At 42.7% G+C, this 26,706-nt stretch overlaps 3 protein-coding genes across 6 annotated transcripts in view; 2 read left to right on the top strand and 1 right to left on the bottom strand.

Annotated features, from left to right (window-relative positions):
- Positions 1–26,662, top strand: part of LOC139186279 (ATP-binding cassette sub-family C member 4-like) — a 39,551-nt gene extending 12,889 nt beyond the window's left edge. Inside the window, 5 exon segments of the mRNA XM_070800559.1 lie at positions 7,071–7,160; positions 9,579–9,770; positions 17,459–17,550; positions 17,771–17,857; positions 24,104–26,662. Of these exon segments, the coding sequence (XP_070656660.1) occupies positions 7,071–7,160; positions 9,579–9,770; positions 17,459–17,550; positions 17,771–17,857; positions 24,104–24,215 (573 nt within the window). The 3' untranslated portion in view covers positions 24,216–26,662.
- The window catches only part of LOC109566912 (ATP-binding cassette sub-family C member 4-like), a 727,713-nt gene that overhangs the window by 210,615 nt on the left and 490,392 nt on the right, over positions 1–26,706 (top strand). The window lies entirely within an intron of this gene.
- LOC139186149 (small ribosomal subunit protein bS18m-like) lies at positions 8,693–9,165 on the bottom strand. Of its 2 annotated transcripts, XM_070799956.1 has the most exons (2): positions 9,014–9,165; positions 8,693–8,929 (listed from the first exon to the last, which is right to left on the bottom strand). In XM_070799956.1, exons 1-2 carry the CDS (start codon positions 9,163–9,165, stop codon positions 8,734–8,736), a joined length of 348 nt encoding a protein of 115 aa, XP_070656057.1. In that variant the 3' UTR covers positions 8,693–8,733. The 2 variants fall into 2 exon arrangements, with proteins under 2 accessions (XP_070656057.1, XP_070656056.1); XM_070799955.1 differs by having other exon boundaries at positions 8,693–9,165.

Here is a 26,706-nt window from a genome sequence, read left to right as displayed (position 1 = left end):
GGGCATAATGAGCACCAGTGATTCCCGGTTAAAGGATTGCACTTGATGACAAGTTGACAGAGTTGTTGACAAGATGATGACAAGCTGGTGGTTTCCAACACTTGGTTTATTTGTTAGTTGCAGGCAAAGAGAAAAAACAACCGGGTCTGGTCTCAAGAAGCTGTCAGTATTGCACACCCAGTGCAGCCCCTTTACCAACGGAAATGCTCCCCCCACCCCAGGTTTCATGGTCCTCTGTGCTCACCCTCCTGCATCAGTGTGGATTAGTCAGGAAAACTCAATCCCACAATGGGAGAGGGAGTTCCATGCAGGGAGTTAGTTACGTAGGTGATAAAAGAGGGAGGAAAAATTAGAAAGGGTTAAACAGTGGTGCATGAGACAACCCAGAGATTAGCAATGGCAGGAAGCTGCCCTCACGTCCAGCGCTGGAGGGACTCAGGGAGGTGGCGCCTCCACCACAGGGTCCACCCTCCAGAGCAGAGCCCAGGAGCCAGGCTGTCAGAGTGGGGACCACAGAGCACGGGTCCTGACTGTAGACTCACCCTGTCTTCCGTGCCTGTGACTCTGTGGTGCCTCCTGCATTGTGTTCACCTGCTTCTGACTCAGCACCTGCCTTCCCCACCGTCAACACAGTGGTTTGTTCCCAGATACATGAAACCACATCCCTGCACCTTCTGTCCATGGAAACTCACACACGGTGCCTGGCCTTCCCTGATGGTTTCTCCTACCTTAATATAGTAGATTTATCTCCTGCTTGGTGTTTCTCGGTATAATGCTCTTGAAGCATTTATAGAAAGCACCACTAAAATTCCATTTTAAAGACTACTGTATGTGAATGCTAACACATCCTTTTTATGACTCATTAGCAGATTTCTTTTTTTTCCCAGTAAACACATAGATTTATTTTATCATTTATTTATTTTTTGTAGATTTATTTTAAATCAGTTTGATATATGATGCAGATTGGTTCTGTAGTTTTTAATGAACTGAAATAAAAGTATCTATATACAACAGTATCTGCCTGTGCAACAGATATCTATAAGGTAAAATAAAGGATTTTAGTTGTACTACAGTCTATGTGAAAAAATCAGGTGAAAAATCTGAAAAGGTTTCTATATACCTTCTAGAGTAAAAAAAAATCAAATTATTAATAACTCAAGGTACTAAACTGCTAAAGGAAGAGGAGCAAGGCCTTGAGGCTTTTCTTGTACACTCTAATTCCATATTATGGTTTTGTTAGAGCAGCATTCAGAATTACAGGAGAGGCTTCATCAGCTACATTTTCACAGAAATAGCTACAGTGTTAACATTACTATGTGGCAAGGTGTTCCTGTCTACCTAAATGACAATGATGCCATTGCAGCTAATATTTACCACTTTGGGAGAAGGGCAATTCTATGTATTCTCAACTGAATCTTGTATCTTATAGCACTCACTTAAATCTAACACTCATCGCACTATTGTGAGGTACCTAGCTGCTAAGTTGCTTCAGTCACGTCCGACTCTGTGTGACCCCAGAGACAGCAGCCCACCAGGCTCCCTGTTACTACTGATGGAAACACAAAAATGTAAGCCTGCCTTTCCCCAGAAACCTCTGAAGCCAGAGATTTTAAACAATTAAGGCCCTTGAAAACACTAGGAATATGTACAGATTTGCAACGAAAAGAAACTCTAGCTGTACCAGCAAGTAATGAAGAAATAGTAAATCTTCAGTTTATGAACCTTTAATTATCTAAATGTAAGGAAATTTGGCTTAAGAAATGGACAAAAGCAATTTGTCATTTCTTACCATAAAATATTGAAAACCAAGTGCTAAATTCAACCACTATAGATTAAAGAAACTAAAACAAAAAAGCCTTAGTAATTGGAGCCTTAATGAGCAAAAGCTCATTTTAAATTGGTTTGAGCCCCTGAACTAATCCTGTGTGTCAAAGTCAGGGAAGAGGGATCCCTCTAAACCTGAAAAAACTAGTGCTTTATAAGGAAACTAAAGAAATGAAAGTATGCATGTTATCACGTCACAGGAATTGAAACTGGTAAAGGATGGGAGAAAAGAAAGAAAAAGTATGATCTGTTTACCCAGGGCAATCATCATTAAAAATCCACAGTAATCTGACCAACTTAATTTTTTCTGAAATTACACTGCTCACATTTACTGTGTTAAAACTTAAAATGATTGTCTAATTAAAGAGTAAATGATTCTAAAACAACTTCTTTCTTGCCTCATAGAAGTTACTTTTCAAGAAAGCTTGGTGGAAATCTTTTTGAGGCACAACAGTGTTAGGATAATTTTTTAAAGTACAGAGGAAAATAAAATTAAATCAACTTTATACTTTTTATTAACCATAAGAAAACTTTTGGGTGGTTCAATAGATGAAGGCTTTTGACTTTGCATAAAATCGTTTAAGTCACTTGGGTTTTGAATAAAATAGGGATGTTTTCAATTAAATGCTAACACTTAAGTATTTTAAAGCAGGTTTTTTACTGCCCACATCAACAGTTACATCTTCAGACCAACTTTTTCCTTCTTTAATGTGAAATATCGAATCACCAAAATTTTAGGTTAAGTTTACCTTTCAGGCTGTCTTTAAGGCACTGTTTTTTAATTTCTCAAACATATAAGGTGCTTTACAAGTATGAACAATATGCTGCTATACTTTACTCTTTTTCTTGTTTCTATGTAGAATAACTGTTATTAAGCACAGAATTTTGCTCTAAGGCTACTAAATTTACAAATCTATTCCACTTTGGAAATGATAGCCAACAATGCACCTGATTGATGCTGCTTCAGCATATTCTTCTGAATTCTGGTCACTAAACTACATCCTGAGTTCACATAAAAATAACGCAGCTTTCAGGCTTTAAAATGACAACATTTAAACTGTCAAGAGAGTCATGAGGTTGTTTGCACAGGACAGTGTTTTCCATCGCTTACAGAGTCACAGCTGACACGTCAAGAAGAGAGAACCAGTACCACAGCAACAGTCATTTAAGGTAAAAGAAGACACAAAGATTCATGCAGAATGTTTTAAATATTCCCTTGAACAAAGTGATTTAACTGATTCTTCTTCAAGGGTGATGCTCATATGGGAACAATTAAGGGTAGTAGAATAACACCTTCCACATGGGACATATTGAAATAAAATATTGTTTCAGTTAGTTACACACCAGTCCTTGTTAATTTAGCAGGTCTGTTTTCACAGTGTAGTAGTTTTGTTTTTTAGATCTGTAGAATTTATAGAGAAAGAAAATGACACCCTGCACACCCAAGATGAAGACATTTCCTCCAAAGAAACTGGATGTGTCAAAGGCAGACTTTGGCACAGGTTGGGAGGTCAGAGTTACAGTGGCGTTAGTTGTACCTGACATGGTCGCTGTGGTGGGAGCTGAGGAAGGGAAGGCAGAGTTGTGGTTTTAGAATTGGTTGGCGATGCTTGGCAGTGGGCACAGAACAGAATTCAGCACCTGGCAGTTACTAATGTTGAGTTATCTGAACAGTAGCTTTTACCTTTCATTTTTTCCCAAAGAAGTTAGTATTAGCAACCTTAGCATCAAAACAGGAAACACAGCTGTTGTGGTTTCCCAGATTTCTGGTGCTGAAGAGGTGCCTCTGAGGAGTGGCGGTACTGGGGCTCTCGTGGTGATGCTCAGTAAAGCCGGGCTGTAGTCACGTCAGGGCCAGGGGGGTGCCCTGAGCCGGTCATCACACAGGGTGTGGCCAGGCAGCCTGCAGCCCAGGGCAGCGGGTGGGAGAGCCTGGACATCGCGTCCTCCATGCAGAAGTTCAAGTGGACCTGGGGCGCCCAACGCTGTCTGTCCTTCTGTCCCCTGCACCCTCCCCCCACAGTGTGTGCAGGTATCCACTGACTTGCTTTTGTGTCAAACTATGCAGCATTTTAAAATGAACTATCTTTTTCTTTTAAGAGCTTAATAACATGGTCACAGACTTCTGTGTAAATTGCACTGTAGTCCAGAACACCCTGTTCTGTTGCCCTGGCCTTGCCTATGGAAGGACTGTGCCCCTTGCTGGGGTCATTAATAATTAGGGCTGTCAGGTTAGGTCATGGGTGAGAGAGCCCTCAGAGGAGAAGGGGAAGACATTGGGGTTTTGGAGAGAAGCTGAGTCTGAATGAAGCCCCTGCTGGGCTGGGAGGCGGGAGACAGATGTAAGCTCTGTAACCTGTTCCCCTAGACAGCCAGTTGGGCAGGTGGGGGCAGGTCTCAGGGACCCAGGTCTCATTCATGGAATGATGGAACTTGATCTCAGTCTTTATGCTTTAAAATAAACGGTCCCAGGACTTCTCTGGTGGCCCAGTGGTTAAGAATCCACCTTCCAGTGCAGGGGACGTGGGTTCCACCCCTGGTGAAGAACTAAGATCTCACGTGCTATGGAGTAATTAAGCCCACACACTGCAACAAAGACCCAGAGCAGCCAAAATAAGAAAAATGGTCCTGTGGGAGCCTGCGGATCTCATGGGACCGGGATTTTGAATTGCGTCTGCACAGAGTCCAGGCTCAGATGATAATCCTTGAGTCAGTGTCCCCCAACCTGGATAACCAGTGGGGGAGTGTACCCAGCAGCCATGGACTGTTGAGTGCTGCCCCCTTCTGGTCACCGCGGAGCAGTGCCGGATCCTGAAGCCTGAACAGGGAGGGAACCCTGTCTGGCCCTGACAGATGGTTCAATTCAGTTGAGTCGCTCAGTTGTGTCCAACTCTTTGCGACCCCATGGACTGCAGCACACCAGGCTTCCCTGTCCATCACCAACTTCCAGAGCTTACTCAACCTCATGTCTATCGAGTCAGTGATGCCATCCAACCATCTCATCCTCTGTTATCCCCCTTCTCCTCCCACCTTCAATCTTTCCCAGCATCAGGGTCTTTTCAAATGATTCATTTCTTAGCATCAGGTGGCCAAACTATTGGAGTTTCAGCTTCAGCATCACTCCTTCCAGTGAATATTCAGGGCTGATTTCCTTTAGGATGGACTGGTTGGATCTCCGTGCTGTCCAAGGGACTCTCAAGAGTCTTCTCCAACACCACAGTTCAAAAGCATCAATTCTTTGGCGCTCAGCTTTCTTTGTAGTCCATCTCTCACATCCATACATGACTCCTGGAAAAATCATAGCTTTGACTAGATGGACCTTTGTTGGTAAAGTAATGTCTCTGATTTTTAATATGCTGTGTAGGTTGGTCATAGCTTTTCTTCGAAGGAGCAAGCATCTTTTAATTTCACGGCTGCAGTCACCATCTGCAGTGATTTTGGAGCTCCAAAAATAAAGTCTGTCACTGTTTCCATTGTTTCCCCATCTATTTCCCATGAAGTGATAGGACTGGATGCCATGATCTTAGTTTTCTGAATGTTGAGTTTTAAGCCAGCTTTTTCCACTCTCCTCTTTCACTTTCATCAAGAGGCTCTTTAGTTCTTCTTCACTTTCTGCCATAAGGGTGGTGTCATCTGCATATCTGAGGTTATTGATATTTTTCCCGGCAGTCTTGATTCCAGTTTGTGCTTCATCCAGCCTGGCATTTCGCTTGAAATGACAGACTGATGGGCTGCCATAGGAAGCTGATGTTTGTAGGTGGTTCACTATTTTGTAGTCATAACTGAGTGAAAAGTAGTAAGATAGGAATCCCAAGCGTCAGGCAGGAAGAAAGGAGTGGAGAAGCTTAAAAAGCTTAAAAAATATTTCTCCTGTATTAAAATCTAGCTTCTTGTTGATAATTTGTCATTCCCGAAATCTGAAGCTATTTTTTTTAGTGATGAAAAATCATTGTCATTATTTTAGTATGTGAATGTTGTATAATAAGTTCAGTTCTTTCCAGAAAATATTTTCAGTTTGAAGATTATCCAGATTTTTAATCCATACTCTGTGCTTTTAGTCTTTAGGGCATTTTACTTGATCAGGTGTAACCACTATTTTTTTTTTTCTTGACACAGCAGTTACAGGCAATTTTATTAACACTTTGAATATGTAGACACACACACACACACCCTTAAGTCTACCAGGAATACAACCTGTGATTGGCTTGATGAGTACTTTGTTCTTCTCCCTCACATTGGAACGAGTATACCTTCATGTTTTATGTTTTTCTTATAGTACAAGTACTTTATTGCTCCTATTTAGCCAGGGCAGGTAATGCATGTAAGACGTAGGAAACTGAGGCTTTATCACTTTATCCCATAATGTCATAATTAATTTCTTTATTCCCCAATTTTTGTTGTTGGTGGTGCTACATTAGAGCTGTCATTAAATGAGAGCTTTGACTGTTACTTATAAGAATTAATTTACCAAGAGAGTGACTTCTTCATATAAAGTGCCCCTTTGCTTGCTGAGCATTGCTGAGATTCATTCTATATCTAATGAAAATGGATTGTGGAGATTTCAAATTATTTATTGAAGGGCTAGGCATACCAGGTACTTATGCTGCCACCTTGTGGATTAATGAGATAGACAGTTAAAACCAAGGGTCATGATGAAAACTTGAAAAGGAAGTGAAAGTGTTAGCCTTTCAGTTATGTCCAACTTTTTGCGACCCCACCGACTATAGCCCACCAGGCTCCTCTGTCCCTGATATTCTCCAAGCAAGAATACTGGAATAGGTTTCCATTCTCTTCTCCAGGGGATCTTTCCGACCCAGGGATCGAATCCAGATCTCCTACATTGCAGGCAGATTCTTTACAATCTGAGCCACATGATTGAAAACCTCCCACATTGAATATTGTATTAAGTACATTATTTTAATAAACTAGTGTGCATCCTTCAGTTTGCATTTCAGGCAGGTGCTTTGTCATCTCTGCTATTTAAAATCTGTGGGTGTCTAGAGCTGTGTCTGGAAATCTGGTAAAAGAAGGAGCCTTCCTAAAGGCAGCTAAAACTTCTTCAACACCCTAAAGAGATAGGATTGGATGAAAAGGCCTCTTGGGCATAGTATATTGAAACAGGAAGGAGAAAAATGTTGGTTAATGTTAGCATATCAATAACTATTACATTATTTTCTCTGTTTTCTAAAGTAAGGTATGTGTTACTTTATTGAAATGGGTACATTTTTATAAACTTTAATTTGCAGGAATCAGAAACCCCAACTCTACGAGGCCTTTCCTTTACTGTCAGACCCGGTGAACTGTTAGCTGTGGTTGGACCTGTGGGAGCAGGAAAGGTAAGTTGTGATGCCCTTGATGCAACACCACAGCCCCTGTTAAATTCTCAAGAGTGGACCCTGGAGCTGAGTGTGACACAGTTTGAATTGGCTGTATCTAGAATGGTGTTTCTCTAGGTGTGTTCCATGCAATATTAGTTTTGTGAGAAGGTTTCATGGCCACATAAACCTGGATAAATGCACACTGTATTTTCCTTATTGGTGCTTCATGTTGCACAGTTGGGAACTGGTGTCAGGAATTTGGACGTCTCAGTGAAGGAGATTATTTATGTGACAGCTGTTCAGGTTGGATAGAGACAATGGGGGCTTCTTTTTGTCACGGTGACCCCTCCAGGAATTCTGGAGGTGGTAAAAGCTCTTCTGGGAAGCTCTGAGCATTTCCTCATGTGACTTGACTTGGTCCCATCAGTGCACATGTACTGAAGGTGCAGCCACTTGCTGGAGATAAAGGTACAGACTTGAGCAAGATCCCAACTCTGCCTTTCAGAGGCAACCAAGTTTCAGGGCAAGACAGATACACAGGCAGGTTATTTCAGCCCAGTGTGGTGAGTACTCTGATGGTGTGGACATGAATATGTCATTTCTGTGTGTTACAGGAGATTTGAAGGGCATGTGTAGTTACACTTAGTGTTCTGTGTTTTGTATGACAAAATACAGGAACCTAAATGTGGGATGTGTACAGGAGAGGGTGATGATTTCCTCCATGAGGGGCTTTTAAAATGTTTATTGTTTTTAATTGGAGAATAATCGCTTTACAATATTGTGTTGGTTTCTGCCATACATCAACATGAATCAACAGCCATAGGTATACAGATGTTTCCTCTCTCTTGAATCTCTTTCCCACCTCTCACCCTGTCCTACCACCCTAGGTTGTTGCAGAGCACAAGATTTGAGCTCCCTGGGCATGGTGGACTTCTATTGTTCAAATACAACTAGCTCAGAGTTCTTTTAAATAATAATCTTTGGATATATTCTTCACACAAAGCTTTAAGTTTTTTTTAAAAAATATATTTTAAAATTTACTTGGTTGCATTGGGTCTTGGTTGCAGTGCATGGGGTCTCTAATTGTGGCATGTGGGCTGAGTTTCCCTGGGGCATGTGGGATCTTAGTTCCCTGACCAGGGGACCAGGGATCTGACCAGAGCCTCTGTCATTGGAAGGTGGATTCTTCTTCTTCTTTTTTTTTCAGTGTTTATATTCTGAATGTAGTTATTATTTTTTTAACTTTTTATTTTATACTGGGTTGTAGCCAGTTAACAATGTTCTGATAGTTTCAGGTGAACAGTGAAGGGTGTATGTCAGCCATGCATATACATGTATCCATTCTTCCCCAAACTCCCCTCCCATCCAGACTGCCATGTAACATTGAATAGAGTTCCATGAGCGATAGAGTAGGTCCCTGCTGGTGATCCATTTCAAATATAGCAGTGTGTACCTGTCCATCCTGAACTCCCAAACTGTGCCTTCCGCCCATCCTGGAAGGCGGATTCTTAATCACTGGACCACCAGGGAAATCCCCACATAACTTTTTTCTTGTTGCAAATTACATTTATTGATGATAACTTTATATAATTTACTCCCTATATTTGATGTTACAAACTTTAGGGTCTTTGAGATAGGCAGGATCCTTGTATGTAATTGGCATAAACCCCAAAATTTGAGCTCTCTTAATTGCTTTTGTGATTTCTTTTTGTTTGTTCCCACAAAGACCTGTTATATGCCTTCCATAAATGCATCCAGTAAATGGAGAAATAAACTGGGATAAAAGCTGTAGATTCTTATGATCTACACATTTTTCATACAAGATACATTTTTTCAGAGGCTCCTTATAAGGATTTTCCATTGGGATAGGCAGGTCCCTGTTGCTGGTTACCTGTTTATATTGTGAACAACTTCTCCACAGCACTGCGTGAATCCCAGGATTTATGAGGCAGACAACAGCTGTTGTAAAACGTGTCAACTTTCTCTTCCCTAGCCCACTGCAAAGAGCTACCATAGCAGCCATGGTTCCTTGCTCCTCTCCTCCCCACACTGCTTTTTAAGAAAAAGTATTTGTCAAGTAAAAGATACCCAGATGCAAGAACAACTGCATTAAACATCAGATACAGAAAGTACACATCATGCTGGTCTGCTCTGCTAGTGAAAGATGTTAAACATTCTTAGTCTTTGCTGAGTAGAGCACTTCATTTGGGGGAAACTCTGGCAGAGTGGATTGTTACAGTATTAACATTCCTTACCAATCTTTAGTCTACATTGACCAATAGTGCTGTTTTCCACTTTTCCCTGCAACTTCCAGAGCTATACTTTATCCTGTTCTGATATCACTGATCAAGCACCAGGGTGGGGTCCCCTGTGCTGTGGGGCATGTTCCATCCTGAGTGCTGCCTGTTCATACGTGTGTGTTGCCTTCTGTTTCAGTCCTCACTATTATGTGCTGTGCTGGGGGAGCTGCCCCCCAGACAGGGGAAGGTCAGCGTGCATGGGAGAATCGCATATGTTTCTCAGCAGCCCTGGGTGTTTCCAGGAACTGTGAGGAGTAACATTTTATTTGGGAAGAAATATGAAAAAGACCGATATGAAAAAGTAATAAGGGCTTGTGCTTTGGAAGAGGTAAGTAATGACTCTTGAGTTGCATGTACTCAAATTTCAAATAATGATAATATTGATTTAAGCTCTAAGATTTGTTGAAAGTTCTTTTTATTTGATTTTGAAAGGTCTTTTATTTGTTGCTTTAAGCTGGACTTCTGCTTAAGTATGCAGTCATATGCGTTGTTGTTTTAATTCTGGTGTGATAATGATGGACACAGAATGCCTTTGTTTCATTTAGTGGTTTCATTCACTTGTAGATTCTTTTTTTAATGGACAATTAACAAAAATTTGTAAGAATAGAGAGCACTGTGTAATGAACCCTCATGTTCCTACCTCCAGGTTCAGCCAGGGTCAGCTGGTGGCCAGTCTTACTGGGTCTTTACCCTTGCCCTATGCCACCCCTCCACCCAACACCCCGTGCCATCCCCTGGTATTCCAAAGCAGATACTAGACCTCAGGTTAGTTCATCTGTAGACATTGTTGTTCAGTCACTAAGTCCTGTCCAGCTGTTTTTGACCCTGTGGAGTACAGCACTCCAGGCTTCCCTGTCCTTCACCATCTCCTAGAAGTTGCTCAAACTCATGTCCACCAAGTCGGTGAGGCCATCCAACCATCTCATTCTCTGTCGTCCTCTTCTCCTCCTGCCCTCAGTCTTTTCCAGTGTCAAGGTCTTTTCCAATGAGTTGGCAGTTCGTACAAGTGGCCAAATTATTGGAGCTTCAACTTTAGCATCAGTCTTTCCAATGCTAAAGCTGAAACTCCAGTACTTTGGCCACCTCATGTGAAGAGCTGACTCATTGGAAAAGACTCTGATGCTGGGAGGGATTGGAGGCAAGAGGAGAAGGGGACGACAGAGGATGAGATGGCTGGATGGCATCACTGACTTGATGGACATGAGTCTGGGTGAACTCCAGGAGTTGGTGATGGACAGGGAGGCCTGGCGTGCTGCGATTCATGGGGTTGCAAAGAGTCGGACACGACTGAGCTGACTGATCTGATCTGATCTGATCCTTTAGGATTGACTGGTTTAATCTCCTTGCAGTCCAAGGGACTCTCAAGAGACTTCTCTAGAACCATAATTCAAAAGTATCAATTCTTTGGCACTCAGCCTTCTTTATGCTCCAACTCTCACATTCATACACGACTACTGGAAAAAACCATAGCTTTGACTATATGGACCCTTGTCAGCAAAGTGATGTCTCTGTTTTTTAATATGCTGTCTAAGTTGGTCATAGCTTTTCTTCCAAAAAAGCAAGCGTCTTTTAATTTCATGGCTTCAGTCACCATCTGCAGTGATTTTTCTTTTTTTCATCTGCAGTGATTTTTGAGCTCAAGAAAATAAAATTTGTACACTGTTTCCAGCTTTTACTCACCTATTTGCTGGGAAGTAATGGGACCAGATGCCACATAAATCAACAGTAAACATATTCTGTTACCATAAGCAGTATAGTATGTAACATTTGACTGTCTGTTATCTTTAACCACTTTTAAAAACTTTAAATTTTTTGTTTTATAAAAAGCTTTTAAGGATTTTAAAAAATTTTAGGCATTACATTAAGGTATTATGCTGATAAATTCTAGTTTGATGTTTTCCCACATAGATTGCTTGACCTTACAAATCCCTCTTGGATGCCTGTAAGTTTGTACTTTCATCTAATATTTACACATTCCTGCCAACTTGGACATTTTCTTTTCAGACTGCCTTAACAATCATAGGATAATAAGTTAACTGATCATTCTGTGTCTAGGTATAGAGGCCTTTGAGACTTGAGTTATTTTAGCGTTGCCTTCATTTCAAATATAATCTTCAGTCACCACCTGGGCAGCGTGATGTGAAAGAGCATAAGGCTATGAACTGGTTCAAAAGGACATGATCTGGTTCAGATTCCAGCTCTTCTGTTTAACAGTTGACAATCCTCAGACCAGTGATATGGCCTTACTTCGTCTAAGTTTCCTCATCTGTGAAATGGGGCCAGGACTTCCTGTGAGGTTGTGAGGATTAGAAATAATCAGCGTCAGGGTCCAGCACAGAGCTTGGTGCACAGATCTTGCCCCCCAGGAGCTGAGAGAAGCTGTGTGCACGTGTACAAATGATGGAGCAGAATAAGATTGTCCTTCATGAGAGATGAGAGATGTAAACAGAGCCTTAGGAACCCAGCAGGAAGGGATGAGTCCAGGATGGTTCCATGGGAGGGTGCTTGGGATGAGCCTGGGAAAATGGGCAGAATATTGACAGGCCGTGAGAGGAGGGGTGATTCCACATGGAAAAAAAGCTGTGAAGGAAAGCAGGGCTCCTGCTGCTCGACTCTAGAGTCTAGCCCTCTTCTGCTAGGGCCTTATGTCCAGACCCACATTTACCATTTCAGCAGTTTGCTCTGTGGTGCTTCTACTGTAAGTCTCCACCATCGCTGAAGGGCCCTAGATGTGCTTCTGGATGGATGGCACCAAACCAGCATCACCATTTCCTAGTTTGCCTCTAGTTTGTGTGTCTGCTATTCAGTGAGAATTGGGGAAACTTAACTTAAAGGAAAATAACGTGAATAAGAACACTTTTCTGTCAGTGGGGGGAATTGTAGTCTATACTCAAGTCAGGCTTTTCCCTTTAACCTAACCAGAAAATAGTGGCTGGGAAATTAACCTGACTTGGATTTTATTTCAAATCCTGTGAAATATTTTTCCCATTTGGGGCTGGTCCATAAATAATCGTCAGAGTCAATAACATGCTTATAGTACTGCTACCAGATTCAGAGAGAGCCTGTTCTTGTGCCCTAACTATGCTAAGTGAATAAGTGGATTTAGGTGCCTTTTCTAGATAATGGTTAAGATTGCTGTGTTATGATGTGTTACTATTTTGAGAAACAAAATGAAACAACATAGAATCAAAGCATAAAAGCTAAGTGGAATAGTTTGCAAGGATTTCAACAGTGAAATAGAGACCAGCAACTCTGTGTGTGTGTGTGTGTGTGTGTGTGTGTGTAGGGCTGGGAACCTGTCTTAAAATGGCTCACTGTTGTTCATGAAAACCAAAGCAATGGATGGTAATAACTTCTGAACTCAACAAAGAAAGAAGGTGAAATAATGATGAATTTTCATGACAGACCAATTGCTGCCTTTCATTGGATGTACCCCAGTTAAGCTTTGAGTGAGCAGGGAACCTGTGTGTCTGTGTGCCTGTCAGGGAGGGTTACGATGAAGACACCTTCTTTCTTCTCTTTATGGTCATGTGCTTTGCATATTATTAGCCACAGTGTGAATGTGGTCCCACTGTTGGTTTGATGGGAAAATAGGCATCAGCCACCAGTAGCAAGTTATAATCAATTTCAGTCATTTTTCTATTGATAGAGGGTGTTCTCACTTTTGAATCTAGTGACTTTCGTTTTTTAGCACATTCTGTAGAAGAGGAATGTGAGACTTAGGGAGATCAAAGGACTTGTTTATCATGCAGAGTCCAGGGTGCTAACCACTTTCTCCCCAAATTTGCTAAAGTAGAGACAGAGAGTGAGGGCGTCATCTGCAGAAAGGTACTGCTGTGTATCTTAGGTTGATGCCTGAGGGGTTTAGTAGATAATTCAAAGATTTCTGACATAATGATCTCTGTTCGTTTCCAAGGCAAACCATTCAATATCACAGTAATCCAAGTCTAATCCTAATCAGTAACACTGAAGAAGTTGAAGTCTAACAGTTCTATGAAGACCTACAACACCTTTTAGAACTAACACCCAAAAAAGATATCCTTTTTATTATAGGGGACTGGAATGCAAAAGTAGGAAGTCAAGAAACACCTGGAATAACAGGCAAATTTGGCCTTGGAATATAGAATGAAGCAGGGCAAAGACTAATAGAGTTTTGCGAAGAAAATGTACTGATCATAGCAAACACCCTCTTCCAACAACACAAGAGAAGACTCTACACATGGACATCACCAGATAGTCAACACCAAAATCAGATCCATTATATTCTTTGCAGCCAAAGATGGAGAAGCTCTATACAGTCAACAAAAACAAGACCAGGAGCTGACTATGGCTCAGATCATGAACTCCTTATTGCCAAATTCAGACTGAAATTGAAGAAAGTAGGGAAAACCACTAGACCATTCAGGTATGACCTAAATCAAATCCCTTATGATTATACAGTGGATGTGAGAAATAGGTTTAAGGGACTAGATCTGATAGATGGAGTGCCTGATGAAATATGGACAGAGGTTCATGACATTGTACAGAAGACAGGGATCAAGACCATCCCCATGGAAAAGAAATGGAAAAAAGCAAAATGGCTGTCTAAGGAGGTCTTACAAATAGCTGTGAAAAGAAGATAAGTTAAAAACAAAGGAGAAAAGGAAAGATATGAGCATCTGAATGCAGAGTTTCAAAGAATAGCAAGAAGAGATAAGAAAGACTTCCTCAGCAATCAATGCAAAGAAATAGAGGAAAACAACAGAATGGGAAAGACTAGAGATCTATTCAAGAAAATTAGAGATACCAAGGGAACATTTCATGCAAAGATGGGCTCAATAAAGGACAGAAATAGTATGGACCTAACAGAAGCAGAAGATATTAAGAAAAGGTGGCAAGAATACACAGAAGAACTGTACAAAAAAGATCTTCAAGACCAAGGTAATCATGATGGTGTGATCACTCACCTAGAGCCAGAAATCCTGGAATGGGAAGTCAAGTGGGCCTTAGAAAGCATCACTATGAACAAAGCTAGTGGAGGTAATGGAATTCAGCTGAGCTATTTCAAATCCTGAACAATGATGCTGTGAAAGTGCTGCACTCAATATGGCAGCAAATTTGGAAAACTCAGCAGTGGCCACAGGACTGGAAAAGGTCAGTTTTCATTCCAATCCCAAAGAAAGGCAATGCCAAAGAATGCTCAAACTACCACACAATTGCACTCATCTCACATGCTAGTAAACTAATTCTCAAAATTTTCCAAGCCAGGCTTCAGCAATATGTGAACCGTGAACTTCCAAATGTTCAAGCTGGTTTTAGAAAAGGCAGAGGAACCAGAGATCAAATTGCCAACATCCACTGGATCCTGGAAAAAGCAAGAGAGTTCCAGAAAAACATCTATTTCTGCTTTATTGACTATGCCAAAGCCTTTGACTGTGTGGATCACAATAAACTGTGGAAAATTCTGAAAGAGATGGGAATACCAGACCACCTGATCTGCCTCTTGAGAAATTTGTATGCAGGTCAGGAAGCAACAGGTAGAACTGGACGTGGAACAACAGACTGGTTCCAAATAGGAAAAGGAGTAGTCAAGGCTGTGTATTGTCACCCTGCTTATTTAACTTAAATGCAGAGTACATCATGAGAATCACTGGGCTGGAAGAAGCACAAGCTGGAATCAAGATTGCTGGGAGAAATATCAGTAACCTCAGATATGCAGATGACACCACCCTTGTGACAGAAAGTGAAGAGGAACTAAAAAGCTTCTTGATGAAAGTGAAAGAGGAGAGTGAAAAAGTTGGCTTAAAGCTCAACATTCAGAAAACGAAGATCATGGCATCTGGTCCCATCACTTCATGGGAAATAGATGGGGAAACAGTGGAAACAGTGTCAGACTTTATTTTTTTGGGCTCCAAAAGCACTTCAGATGGTGACTGCAGCCATGAAATTAAAAGACGCTTACTCCTTGGAAGAAAAATTATGACCAACCTAGATAGCATATTGAAAAGCAGAGACATTACTTTGCCAACAAAGGTCCATCTAGTCAAGGCTGTGGTTTTTCCAGTGGTCATGTATGGATGTGAGAGTTGGACTATGAAGAAAGCTGAGCACTGAAGAATTGATGCTTTTGAACTGTGGTGTTGGAGAAAACTCTTGAGAGTCCCTTGGACTGCAAGGAGATCCAACCAGTCCATTCTGAAGGAGATCAGCTCTGGGATTTCTTTGGAAGGAATGATGCTAAAGCTGAAACTCCAGTACTTTGGCCACCTCATGTGAAGTGTTGACTCATTGGAAAAGACTCTGATGCTGGAAGGGATTGGGGACAGGAGAAGAAGGGGATGATGGAGGATGAGATGGCTGGATGGCATCACTGACTCAATGTATGTAAGTCTGAATGAACTCCGGGAGTTGGTGATGGACAGGGAGGCCTGGCGTGCTGCGATTCATAGGGTGGCCAAGCATTGGATATGACTGAGCGACTGAACTGACTAACTGAACTGAAACCTGATTGTTATCTTGTCATTTGGGGGATATTGTTGTCATTTTTTTTTTTTAATTTCCCCAGATGCTCTGGGGAAATTAGACTGATTTGTCTATTTACTTCTTAAATAACATTCAAATATAACTTATGGTAGAGTCCCAGATCCTCAAGTCAAAGCTTCATATCCTTCATAACTTTGAGTTTTTCCTACTTTCACAGACAAGCATCTATTTAGTCCAGCTGATCTGCTTGGTGTACGTCAAACACACTGTTTCTTTCCTTTTGGTTTTCCTGCCTAGCCTACTCTTTCTGGTCCCATTTCTTGTACAGACCTCATCTATCACCCTATGACTTGCCTTAAGTATTACTGTGAAGACCTTGGTCAGGTGTTATTCCTTCTCTGAAAGTGAGAAGCAGAGACCAAGATCAGCAAAAGTGATAATTTAAGATAAAATAAATCCTGTGCCTTCACCAGCCTGGGCCACCAGCTCTCACACCTGTGTCGCTGGCACAGACCTTCACACCTGCATGTCCAGCTGCACTGGTGGCACTCAGTGGCATCACCAAGAGGTCATCTCAGCTTGTCCACAAGAAAAGCCTCCTAAACCTGCATCTGCCATCTTCCCCAAGTCAGTAAATGGAGACCCGGTCTTTCCCCTTCTTCAGCCCAAACACCACAGTCCTCTTCTCTTAGAGCCAACACCCATCCTGTCAGTAGGTCTTACAGACTCTGCCTTCCAAATGTCTCTGCAATGTGACCCTGTCTCTCCATTCCCACTGTTTTCTAGCTTATTTCAGTAATGTCCTCACTTGTATCTGCCCTCATCCTTCCCCACTTACTTCCTGGTTTCTGCAAAGCACAGGAGTTTCTTTGTAAACCTCAGACCATGTCAGTCCTCCCCTCCCCCTCCTCCTTACCAGGCTCCTCCTGCTCTGTCTCTACCCTCACTCCCCTCATTCTTACTGCTCTCCTGGCCTCCTTGCTTGTCCTGAACCCCTTGTGAATCTCCCTGTGGCCCCTGCACCCGCCCCTCCCTCTTTGTGGAGCAGCCTCTCCAGGTCTGCCTGAGCCCCTCCCCCTCCCCAGATTTGCTCACAGCTCCTCTGAGCAGAGCCCTCACACCCCAGTGTGGACTCACTTCTTCCTTCACTTTCCATCCCCCTGAGCTGGTTTGCTTTTCTTTCTTGTCCTCAGTTCTTGTGCTCGGGTTAATTTTCCATATCATCATCCCCCACCATGGAAAGAAATTCTAGGGGTCTGTTTCCTCGTGGCTGAATTCATTGTGCCCAGAACAATGCCTGGTGTGTAGTCAGTCCTCAATAAATACCTGTTAAAGTGGTCAAATGCATAAATGCTTCAAAAAATACAGAATGAAAACAAATGAAGAGCCCTAAGAGGTTTTATTAAATTTCCTGGTTACAGTTTAGTCACTATGAAATAAGCCCATTGCTGTTGATTAAATACTTATATGAAGAAATGATGCTAAAATGTTAGGGTGGTAGAAGAAGAGCACATTTTAAGTCATTTTCTTTTTTCCTTTTCTATCTCCATGCAGGATTTGCAGAATTTGAAGGAAGATGAAATTGTGAGAGGAGATGGAGGAACCCCTCTGAGTGAAGGAGAGAAAGCCCGGGTCAGCCTCGCCAGGTAAGTGGGTTTCAGTTGCCATCCTGCTCCTCCTCCTCCGCGGCTCCTAGTGGACATGAGCATGCAGACCCAGCTCACTGGGTGGGCCTGTGTGAAGCAGGGTCTTGGTCTTTTCCTTGGGCTCTTGGAATGAACATGGAGTTGTTGGATGCCATCATGATTCAGAGACGAGACCCAGGGAGTGTGAAGTGTCCTCTCCTGACGTGTCTCTGTTTCCTAGAGCCGTGTATCAGGATGCGGACATTTACCTCCTGGACGATCCGCTCAGCGCAGTGGATGCAGGAGTCAGCAGGCACTTGTTCGAACAGTGAGTTTGCTTCTGTTTTCTATCATTTCTGCTTTCCAAGAACGCTGTAGAGAAGGGAGCTCAGGAAAGCCTTTGTGCTTTAGGAGTTTCAGCTCTCTCTGCCCTGGTGTTCCTCCCTCCCCTCCCTTCGCTCCACACAAGATCCATCATAGAGAAGTTTTGCATCATGATGAAGTTAGGACAGGAAAATACAGCAGGTGCTTCGAGTGTGTGGAGGAGAGTGGGGTCGGTGCTTTAGGGAGTGAGGGATAGATGGCTGATTGCCCCATGACTTGCAGGTAATGGATCCAAACCCTAGGGATAAGAATAATGTAAAAATTTTAAATCAAAGAGTAGGCCTTGGGAACCTAATAACTGAATGCCAATCCTTTTCCTCCATCATGTGTTGAAGAAACATTAGAAGTGAAGTTTTCAGTACCAACATAGGGCTTCCATGGAAAGACTGTTGGTTTATTAATCCATTGGTTTGGAAATACTTAACAAAGTCTAGAATTTACAAATGATTTATTTCACATCTGAGTATGACTCAGGTGTTTAACATTGCTTCATGGGTCCTTACTAGAATTAATATTTAGACCCTTGTGTGGGGTTACCTTGAATTTGAAACTCGGTATCTTGGTTGAAGTCCTGACTCTCACTTTGTTCTGCAATTTGTTGTCAGTGGCTCTTTCTTGGCCACAGAACTCCTGAAAGTGGACAGCTCTGATGCCTCTCTGTCCTAACACATGCTGACCGAGGCCTCTGGTGGAGTCTAGACTGACCTCTTTGAAAGCCTCACGAATTTGCTCTTTCTGAAGCAGCCTCCACATCTACCCCACAGTTAGTTCTCTTGCTGTTGTTCACCTTGTTAAAGCCAATGAGCCTTCCAGCTGCACTTATTAACACCCTACTGTGTGCACTGAGATCGATGTTACTTACTTAACAACTTACAGATGTTACTGCACAAAACCTCTCAGTTTACAAGGAGCACAGTGAGCCAGGAGAGAGGAAGGACCACACACCGAACAAGGGAGACTAGGATGCCCAGCTGTCATTCTTGCCTCTGAGGAACCTGTCTCTATGTGGTGCTTGTTAAGACAGATGCCTGTGGAAAGGTCAGCTGAGTCAAGGTTTAGAGAGTTTCTATACAAGGTAGGAAATAACAAGTGGAAGTGTCAGCTGGAGGCTTTCACTGAAGTTGGAAAGCTCCTTGTGCCTGGGGCTGGGTGGGCAATGCCCTTGGGTCCTGCAGGCTGGGCAGGTGTGTGGAGGCTGAGAAGAGGACCCAGTTCTTTGCTGAAGGAAGGGTAGAAGCTCAGGTGTGGAGGGAGGAGGAAGCAGGGCTGTGAGGAGGACAGCAGGCACGTCCTCCCTGGAGGAGGTGGGGTGTTTGGCAGAGAGAAGCTGTTTGGAAATTCTTGCTGTGAGGTCCTGTGTCAATTTGCTGGGGCTGTGTCCGTCCAGGCTGCTCTCACAGGAGACCAGAACCTGGGTGGCTTAGAAATAATGGAAGTTTATCTCTCTTGGTTCTGGAGGCTGAGAAAGTCCAAGGTCAGGGTGCTGAGAGATTCAGCGTCTGATGAGGGTCTGATTCCTGTGTCCTCACGTGGTGGAAGGGTGAGGGGGTCATGTAGTTCCTTTTATCAGGACGCCAATCCCATGTATGCAGGTTCCACCCTCATGACCTAATCCTCCCGATGGCCCCACCTCCTAATACCAACACAGTGGGAATAGCTTTTAATGCATTAATTTTGAGGACAAAAAACATTCAGTCTATAGCAAGTTGTCACAGATGGGGGTGCTTGAAGAATAGAAATTGATTCTCTCACGGTTCTTGAGGCTGGGAGTTCAGCGTGCGGGCAGCTTTGGTCTCTGCTGAGCACACTCTCCTTGCCCACTGGCAGCGGCCACCGCGTGGTGTCCTCAGGTGATCTCTCCTCTGTCCTCGAGAGCCCCCGTATCTCTGTCCCTTTGTTTTAAAGTTTCTATTGAGATATAGTTGATATTGTGTTAATTTCTTTGTACAGCAAAGTGGTTCAGTTATACACATATATACATTCTTTTTAATACTTTTTCATTCTGGTTTATATCAGGGTATTGAATATAGTTCTCTGCACTATACTGTAGGACCTTGTCCATTATACACGTAACAGTTTGCATCTGCTAACCCCAAATTCCCAGTCCATCCCTCCCCAACACCCCCTCCACCCATGCAACCCTGTCTGTTCACTATGTCTGTGAGTCTGTTTCTGTTTTGTAGATAGGTTCATCTTTGCCTTATTTTACATTCCACGTATAAGTGATATATGATATCTGTCTTTGTCTTTCTGACTTACTTCACTTAGTATGATAAAGTCTAGGTCCATCCACATTTCTGCAAATGGTATTCTTTCTTTCTTTTTATTTTATGACTGAGTGATGTTACATTGTCTATATGTATCATATCTTCTTTATCCATTCATTTGTCTATGGACATTTAGGTTATTTCCATGTTTTGGTTGTTGTGAATAGTTTTGCTATGAACATAGGGGTGCATGTATCTTTTTGATTTATAGTTTCCTCCAGATATATGCCCAGGAGTGGGATTACTGGATTATAAGGTAATTCTGTTTTTAGTTTTCTGAGGAACCTCCATAGTGTTTTCCATAATGCCTGCGACAACTGATATTCCCACCAGCAGTGTAGGAGGGTTCCTTTTACCCCACTCTCCCTCAGCCACTGTTATTTTAATAATGACCATTCTGATTGGCATGAGGTGATACCTCATTGCAGTTTTGATTTGCATTCTTCTAATAATTCAAAATGGTGAGCTTCTTTTCATGTGCCTATTCGCCATCTGTATGTGTCCTTTGGTGAAATGTCCATTTAGTTCCTTTGCCCATTTTTTGATTAGATTTTGTTGTTGTTGTTGCTGTTAAGTTGTATGAACTGTTTGTATATTTTAGAAATTAAGCTCCTGTTGGTCACATCATTTGTAGTATTTTCTCCCATTTTGTAAGTTGTCTCTTCATTGTGTTTATGGTTTCCTTTGCTGTGAAAAGCTTGTAAGTTTGATTACATCCCATTTGTTTACTTTTTTTAATTAAAAATAATTATTTGTTTATGGCTGTGCTGGCTCTTTGTTGGTGGGGGTTTCTCTCTGTTGTGATGAGCAGGGGTTTCTCTCTAGTTGCAGTGCGTGGGCTTCTCATTTCAGTGGCTCCTCTTGAGCAGAACACCGGCTCTAGGATGTGTGGGCTCAGTAGCTGAGGCTCCTGGGCCCCAGAGCACAGGCCCAGTAGTTGTGGTGCATGGACTTAGTTGCTCTGTGGCATGTGGGACCCTCCTGGACCAGGGATCGAAACCATGTCCCCTGCATTGGCACATGGGTTCTTTACCAGTGTGCCACCAGGGAGGCCCCCATTTGTATATTTTTACTTTTATTTCTATTGCCTTAGGAGACTGACCTAAGAAAACATTGGTATAATTTTGTCAGAGAAAGTTTACCTCTAATCTCTTCTGGAGTTTTATAGTGTCACATCTTGTGATTAAGTCTTTAATCCATTTTGAGTTTATTTTTGTGCATGGTGAGAGGGTGTGTTCTAACTTCACTGATTTACATGCCTGTGTCCATGTCCTTATGTCTTAGTCTCCTCTTCATCTAAGCACACCAGTCAGATTAAATTAGGTCCAGTATAATTAAGGGTAATGGTTACCTTTTAAAAGTCTCTGTCACTGAATTCTACAGTACTGATGGTTAAAGTGTCAAGTGAATTTGAGGGGACTTATTTATAGCAGGTCCAGAATATCAAAGTGAAGAGACTTCAGCAGAGTCCAGTGTGTGAGAGGGAGATGTGTGAGGAGCTCTGAGCTCTGGATACGAGGAGCTGGGATTCCACGTCCATTAAGCAGGGGTCGCTAGTCTTTGGTGGGACCTGCCCGTATGTAAAATGTGCTGAGTGTTGAGTTGATGAAAGAGTCGTGGAGATGGATGGTGGTGATGGCTACACAACTATGTGAATGTACTTAATGCCACTATCTTAATGTCTCCCTATCTAAGACAGCAGCCCCCCTTGCTTTTTCTTTAGAGCACACATCACGGCCCAATAGTGCATTTTCAGTGCGTCCCCTGTGCATGGTGCAGAGTGTTGTCTTCTATCTTGACTTCAGCGTATCCTCAGCACCTGAGACAGTGCCTGGCTCCTTAACAAACCTCTGTTGATTGAATGAATGGAGATGGGGCCTCTGTCTGTTTCATTTGTGTCCCCTCCACCACGGGATGTGTCCTCTCTTAAAGTGAAAAGTGAAAGTTGCTCAGTCGTGTCCAACACTTTGTGACCCCATGGACTATAGGAATTCTTCAGGCCAGAATACTGGCGTGGGTAGCCTTTCCCTTCTTCAAGGGATCTTCCCAACACAGGGATCAAACCAAGGTCTCCCTCATTGCAGGCAGATTTTTTATCAACTGAGCTATCAGGGGCCAGCCCTTATATATGATTATATGTGGGGTTATAGGATTAACACAGTCTTTATATCGGAATAACAGCTAAACAACTGGTTGCTGACTCAATAATTTCTATGTCATGACTTGGAAATTTTTAATCTAAAAACTTGGAAAATAGTGTATCTTCCTAATGATTTAGATAAAAGCATTTTTTTAGGAAAAAATATAAAGCCATCAATTGATCATTTCATTATAATTATGTTACCTCATCTGGATGGACTGTTTAGAAAACATTTTAAAACTTTTGTGTTGCTCCATCTTGGACATAACAGCCCATTGGATTTGATTAACAAGTCCAATCTTCTAACAATTAATAAATCATCTGAGACTGCTGGCAGGTAATTATGAATTAAGGAGAAAAATTCTATATAAATGCTTTAGTACAATATCTGAAAAAAGTGTTAGTCAAGAAACTTAGTATGAATGCTGAACTAACACATGTTAAAGAGTAAAAATGAATCCTTTTGGACTTAATGAAGCAATGGTTTGTGTGTCTGAGTCCTTGGGTCCTGATTCTGATCATAGACCCAGTGTCCAGAGTGTCCCCTTAGGACTCTTCTGTACTGAGTCCAAAGCACGGGGCCACTTTTGGTTAGGGAAGAGCAGAGAAGGGGGCTGACGTTTACTGAGTGTGTTGGTGGTTTGATTTCTCAGAACGTGTGGATGATGTTGTCATTGACGTTCTGAGATGAAGAAACTGAGGTTTAGTCTCTTGTCTGATGTTATCAGGCTCCTGAGAGGGACTGAGCTGCAGTCTGCTGCCTCCAGACTCTCCATCTGACTCATTCACAGGCTGACCTCTGGCCCAGGTTCCTGAGATTTTCTCTGTGAGGGGCTGGGGCACTCAGACCTGCCTGTGATCACGTGGGCCTGGACCTGGGCACTTGCTTCCCTAAAGGGTTTGTTGTGGACACTTTGGGGTTAAACTGGGCTGAGTTCCTAGGGGTCTGCATTTAAAATGTAGGAGGAAGTTGTTGTTGTTGTTGTTTTTCCCTGTGAAAAAAATTTAAGGTTGAGTAGTGAGGGGGATCTTGACTATAGAGAACTGGCACGTGCTCTGAGACCTTGGGTGATTTCCACTGTGATTCAGGCCATTTGGATTCTGTTCTTTTATGTTCATGTTTGGAAAGTATTCAGTCCTAATGGAAGAAGACTTGCTTCCTGGATGGAATATTCCTCTGGAATATTGCAGAGACTAATGGAGGCCATGCTGGCATTCATTTTTTATCTAACAATATTTGGGAACAAGTGTCTAGCAAATGCACTGTGACAAAGATTACCTAGAATCTATTAGTTTTTTTTTGTTGTTGTTGTTGTTGTTAATATTTACATCATTAATTATAATCACCTAGAAAGCTAAGAATGTACACATTTTTATATGACATAGATCCCTCTCCTCCCATTCCTACATAGCAATAGAATAGTGTTTTAGTTCAGTAGAATTCGGAATCTCAGTATTACTCAATTGTTTTTCTTTATGAAACATGTATATAATTGTTAAGCTGAGTTTTATTAAAAAACCGTAGCTGTTTGTGCCTCCTTCAGTGGACTGCTTTTTAGAATTTTTTAAGCAGAGTTAGGTTCAAATTTCCTGCTGATAAATTTAAGATCCTAGTCGGATTAATTGATTTATGTTTACTTAATATTTATTATCGATTAGGTATTTAAACTGCAGATCTTTGACTGCTGTGTGGTCTTTGTCTTATTCTTTTCAAAATATAAGTTTCCAGTTTGAAGCACCCCCATTAACGTGCCTTTGCATACTGTACCTCTTACATTTGTAGGTGTATTCGTCAGGCCTTGAAGGAGAAGATCACAATCTTAGTGACTCATCAGCTGCCGTACCTAAAAGATACAAGTCAGATTCTGATAATGAGAGATGTAAGTAGTTTATAGAAGTCTGTGGAATTGCTAGCACTCAGGTGTGTCCAAGGACAGACATTACCGCAAGTCACTCTCCTTGCATTCATGGTAAACACCCTCTTCTCCCTGAGTTTTATGCCCTCTTCTTCTCACAGCTGCTGTTCATGCCTTGAAGGATGAATCCAAAGACCTGTAGCCCACCTGGCTCTTCTGTTCATGGGATTTCCCTGGCGCGAATACTGGAAGGGGTTGCCATGCCCTCCTCCAGGGGATTTTCCCGACCCAGGAACTGAAACTTAGTCTCTTATCATCGAACACTGTCTCACTGGCAGGCAGGTTCTTTACCACTAGCGCCACCTGGAAAGCCTGGAAATATCACTACTACGCTGTAAGCCTACACTCTAGGGCTTCCCTTGTGGCTCAGTTGGTAAGGAATCCTCCTGCAATGTAGGAGACCTGGGTTTGATCCCTGGGTTGGGAAGGTCCCCTGGAGAAGGGAAAGGCTACCCACTCTAGTACTTTGGCCTGGAGAATTTCATGGACTGTATAATCCATGGGGTCGCAAAGAGTCAGACACGACTGAACGACTTTCACTTTCTTTCACACTCTAAGCCACATAAACCCTAGGTTACTGAATCATTACTCTTCTAATGAAATCTGTTAAGTGTAATATTTATTTAGAATTTTTTATTTTCTTCTTCCATGACTTAAGTCAAAGTGTATTACTTAGAAATTAGAGATACTAATACTTGTTTGTATCTAGGTGATTATTATACCTAGTTTGCTTCAAGAGCATCTACCATTAACACGAGAAGCGAGCTTGGGCCCAGATCAGAGATGCCCACTCTGCTGGTGTCTCCAGTTGCTGGTCTCCCTGCCCAGATCTCTATGTGTCCGATACGTGTGGGAGTCTGTGCAGCAGGAGGACAAGGCCCTACCTTCACAAGGCTTATGGGGAGGATGTGACAGAGAGAGAGGTGGGTGGGCTGACATCCTGGCTGCCTCCCTGAGGAGCTGATGCTTCATGGGGTCTGAGTAACATGAAGGTAGGGGGACCATGCAGTCACCTGGGGGAGGGGGTCTGAGGCAGGGGGTCCCCAGGAAGGAGCGACTTGGCAGGTTGGAGGAACAACAGGAAGACCAGTGTGTCTGATGAGAGTGAGCTGAGAAGTGAAAGGGAGCTGGTCTCCAGGCAGGGGGCCGGGACCAGAAGTAGGATGGAAGCCTTGCACGGTCCAGAGCAGAAGAGGGATATGTTCTGATGTGGGAGTTAAGAGATTCCTCCAATGGTCACTGGAGGGGCGACAGAAGAAGCAGTTAGTAATCTTAGTAAAGCTGAGAAGACAGAACTGTGGGCTCAGGCTAGAGTATCAGTTTTTAGAACTACTGTAACCTAGTACTGCAAACTGAGTGACTTTTAACAGCAGAAGTTTATCGTCTCCCTGTTCTGGAGGCTACAGATCCCAAATCCAGGTGCTGGCAGGGCCGTGCTCTCCCTGAAGGCTCCAGGGGACAATCCTTCCTTCCAGCCTCTGGTGTTCACGGGCCTTGCTTGGTGTTCCTTGTCTTCCAGCTGCAGCACTGTGGTCTCTGCCTCTGATGTCACATGGCCATTGTCCCTGTGTCAGTCTGGGTCTCTTCTCATAAGAACATCAGTCATATTGGATGTAAGGTCACTCTGCTCCAGTGTGACCTTATCTTAACTTGATTACATCTGCAGAGACCCTGCTTCCAAATAAGGTCACATTCACAGGTGTCATGTCTGAACATATCCTTTTAAGGAGGGAGCACCATCCAACCCACAGCTCCTAGCATGGTTGAGAGTGGGGTGGAGATTAGTGAGAAGTGTTCAGACTTAGTGGTCGTTTGATGCTTCACTCCTTGGCTTTTTTACTTCTAGGTCTCAGCACCTTTGTTGTTAATCCCTGAGTGCTCCACAGGCCCTTGGTCAGATCCCTGACTTTTGAAATGAATCTCTGCTCCAAGAAAGATTATTAAAATACAGAACCCCTGCCTCTCTGGAAGCAGTTCCATATGTCAACTCTTTTGCCACTCCTCTAGAAGGGGCTAAGGTTTGCAAGGTTGAGAGCAGTTGATTTCATGTGCAGAGGGGGCGATTCTAGTGTGTAAACCCAGTGTTGACAGTGTTATAAGCATAGGATCAATGGGAAGGAGTATAACCTATTTAGCCTGTCCCTAGATGTTTTGGGGCCCCCTTATTGCTTCCTTTGAGGACACTACCACCCAATTTTATTACTAATAAAACAACTATTTGTCCACTGGTGAGCACTCCTGGACTGCAAGGAGATCCAACCTGTCCATTCTGAAGGAGATCAGCCCTGGGATTTCTTTGGAAGGAATGATGCTAAAGCTGAAACTCCAGTACTTTGGCCACCTCATGCGAAGAGTTGACTCATTGGAAAAGACTCTGATGCTGGGAGGGATTGGGGGCAGGAGGAGAAGGGGACAACAGAGGATGAGATGGCTGGATGGCATCACTGACTCGACAGACGTGAGTCTGAGT

The sequence above is a fragment of the Bos indicus genome, chromosome 12, assembly GCF_029378745.1.
Source record: "Bos indicus isolate NIAB-ARS_2022 breed Sahiwal x Tharparkar chromosome 12, NIAB-ARS_B.indTharparkar_mat_pri_1.0, whole genome shotgun sequence".
Lineage (NCBI taxonomy): Eukaryota > Metazoa > Chordata > Mammalia > Artiodactyla > Bovidae > Bos > Bos indicus.
The sequence above is the reverse complement of the archived record's forward strand: the minus strand, read 5'-3'. Positions and strand labels throughout refer to the sequence as shown.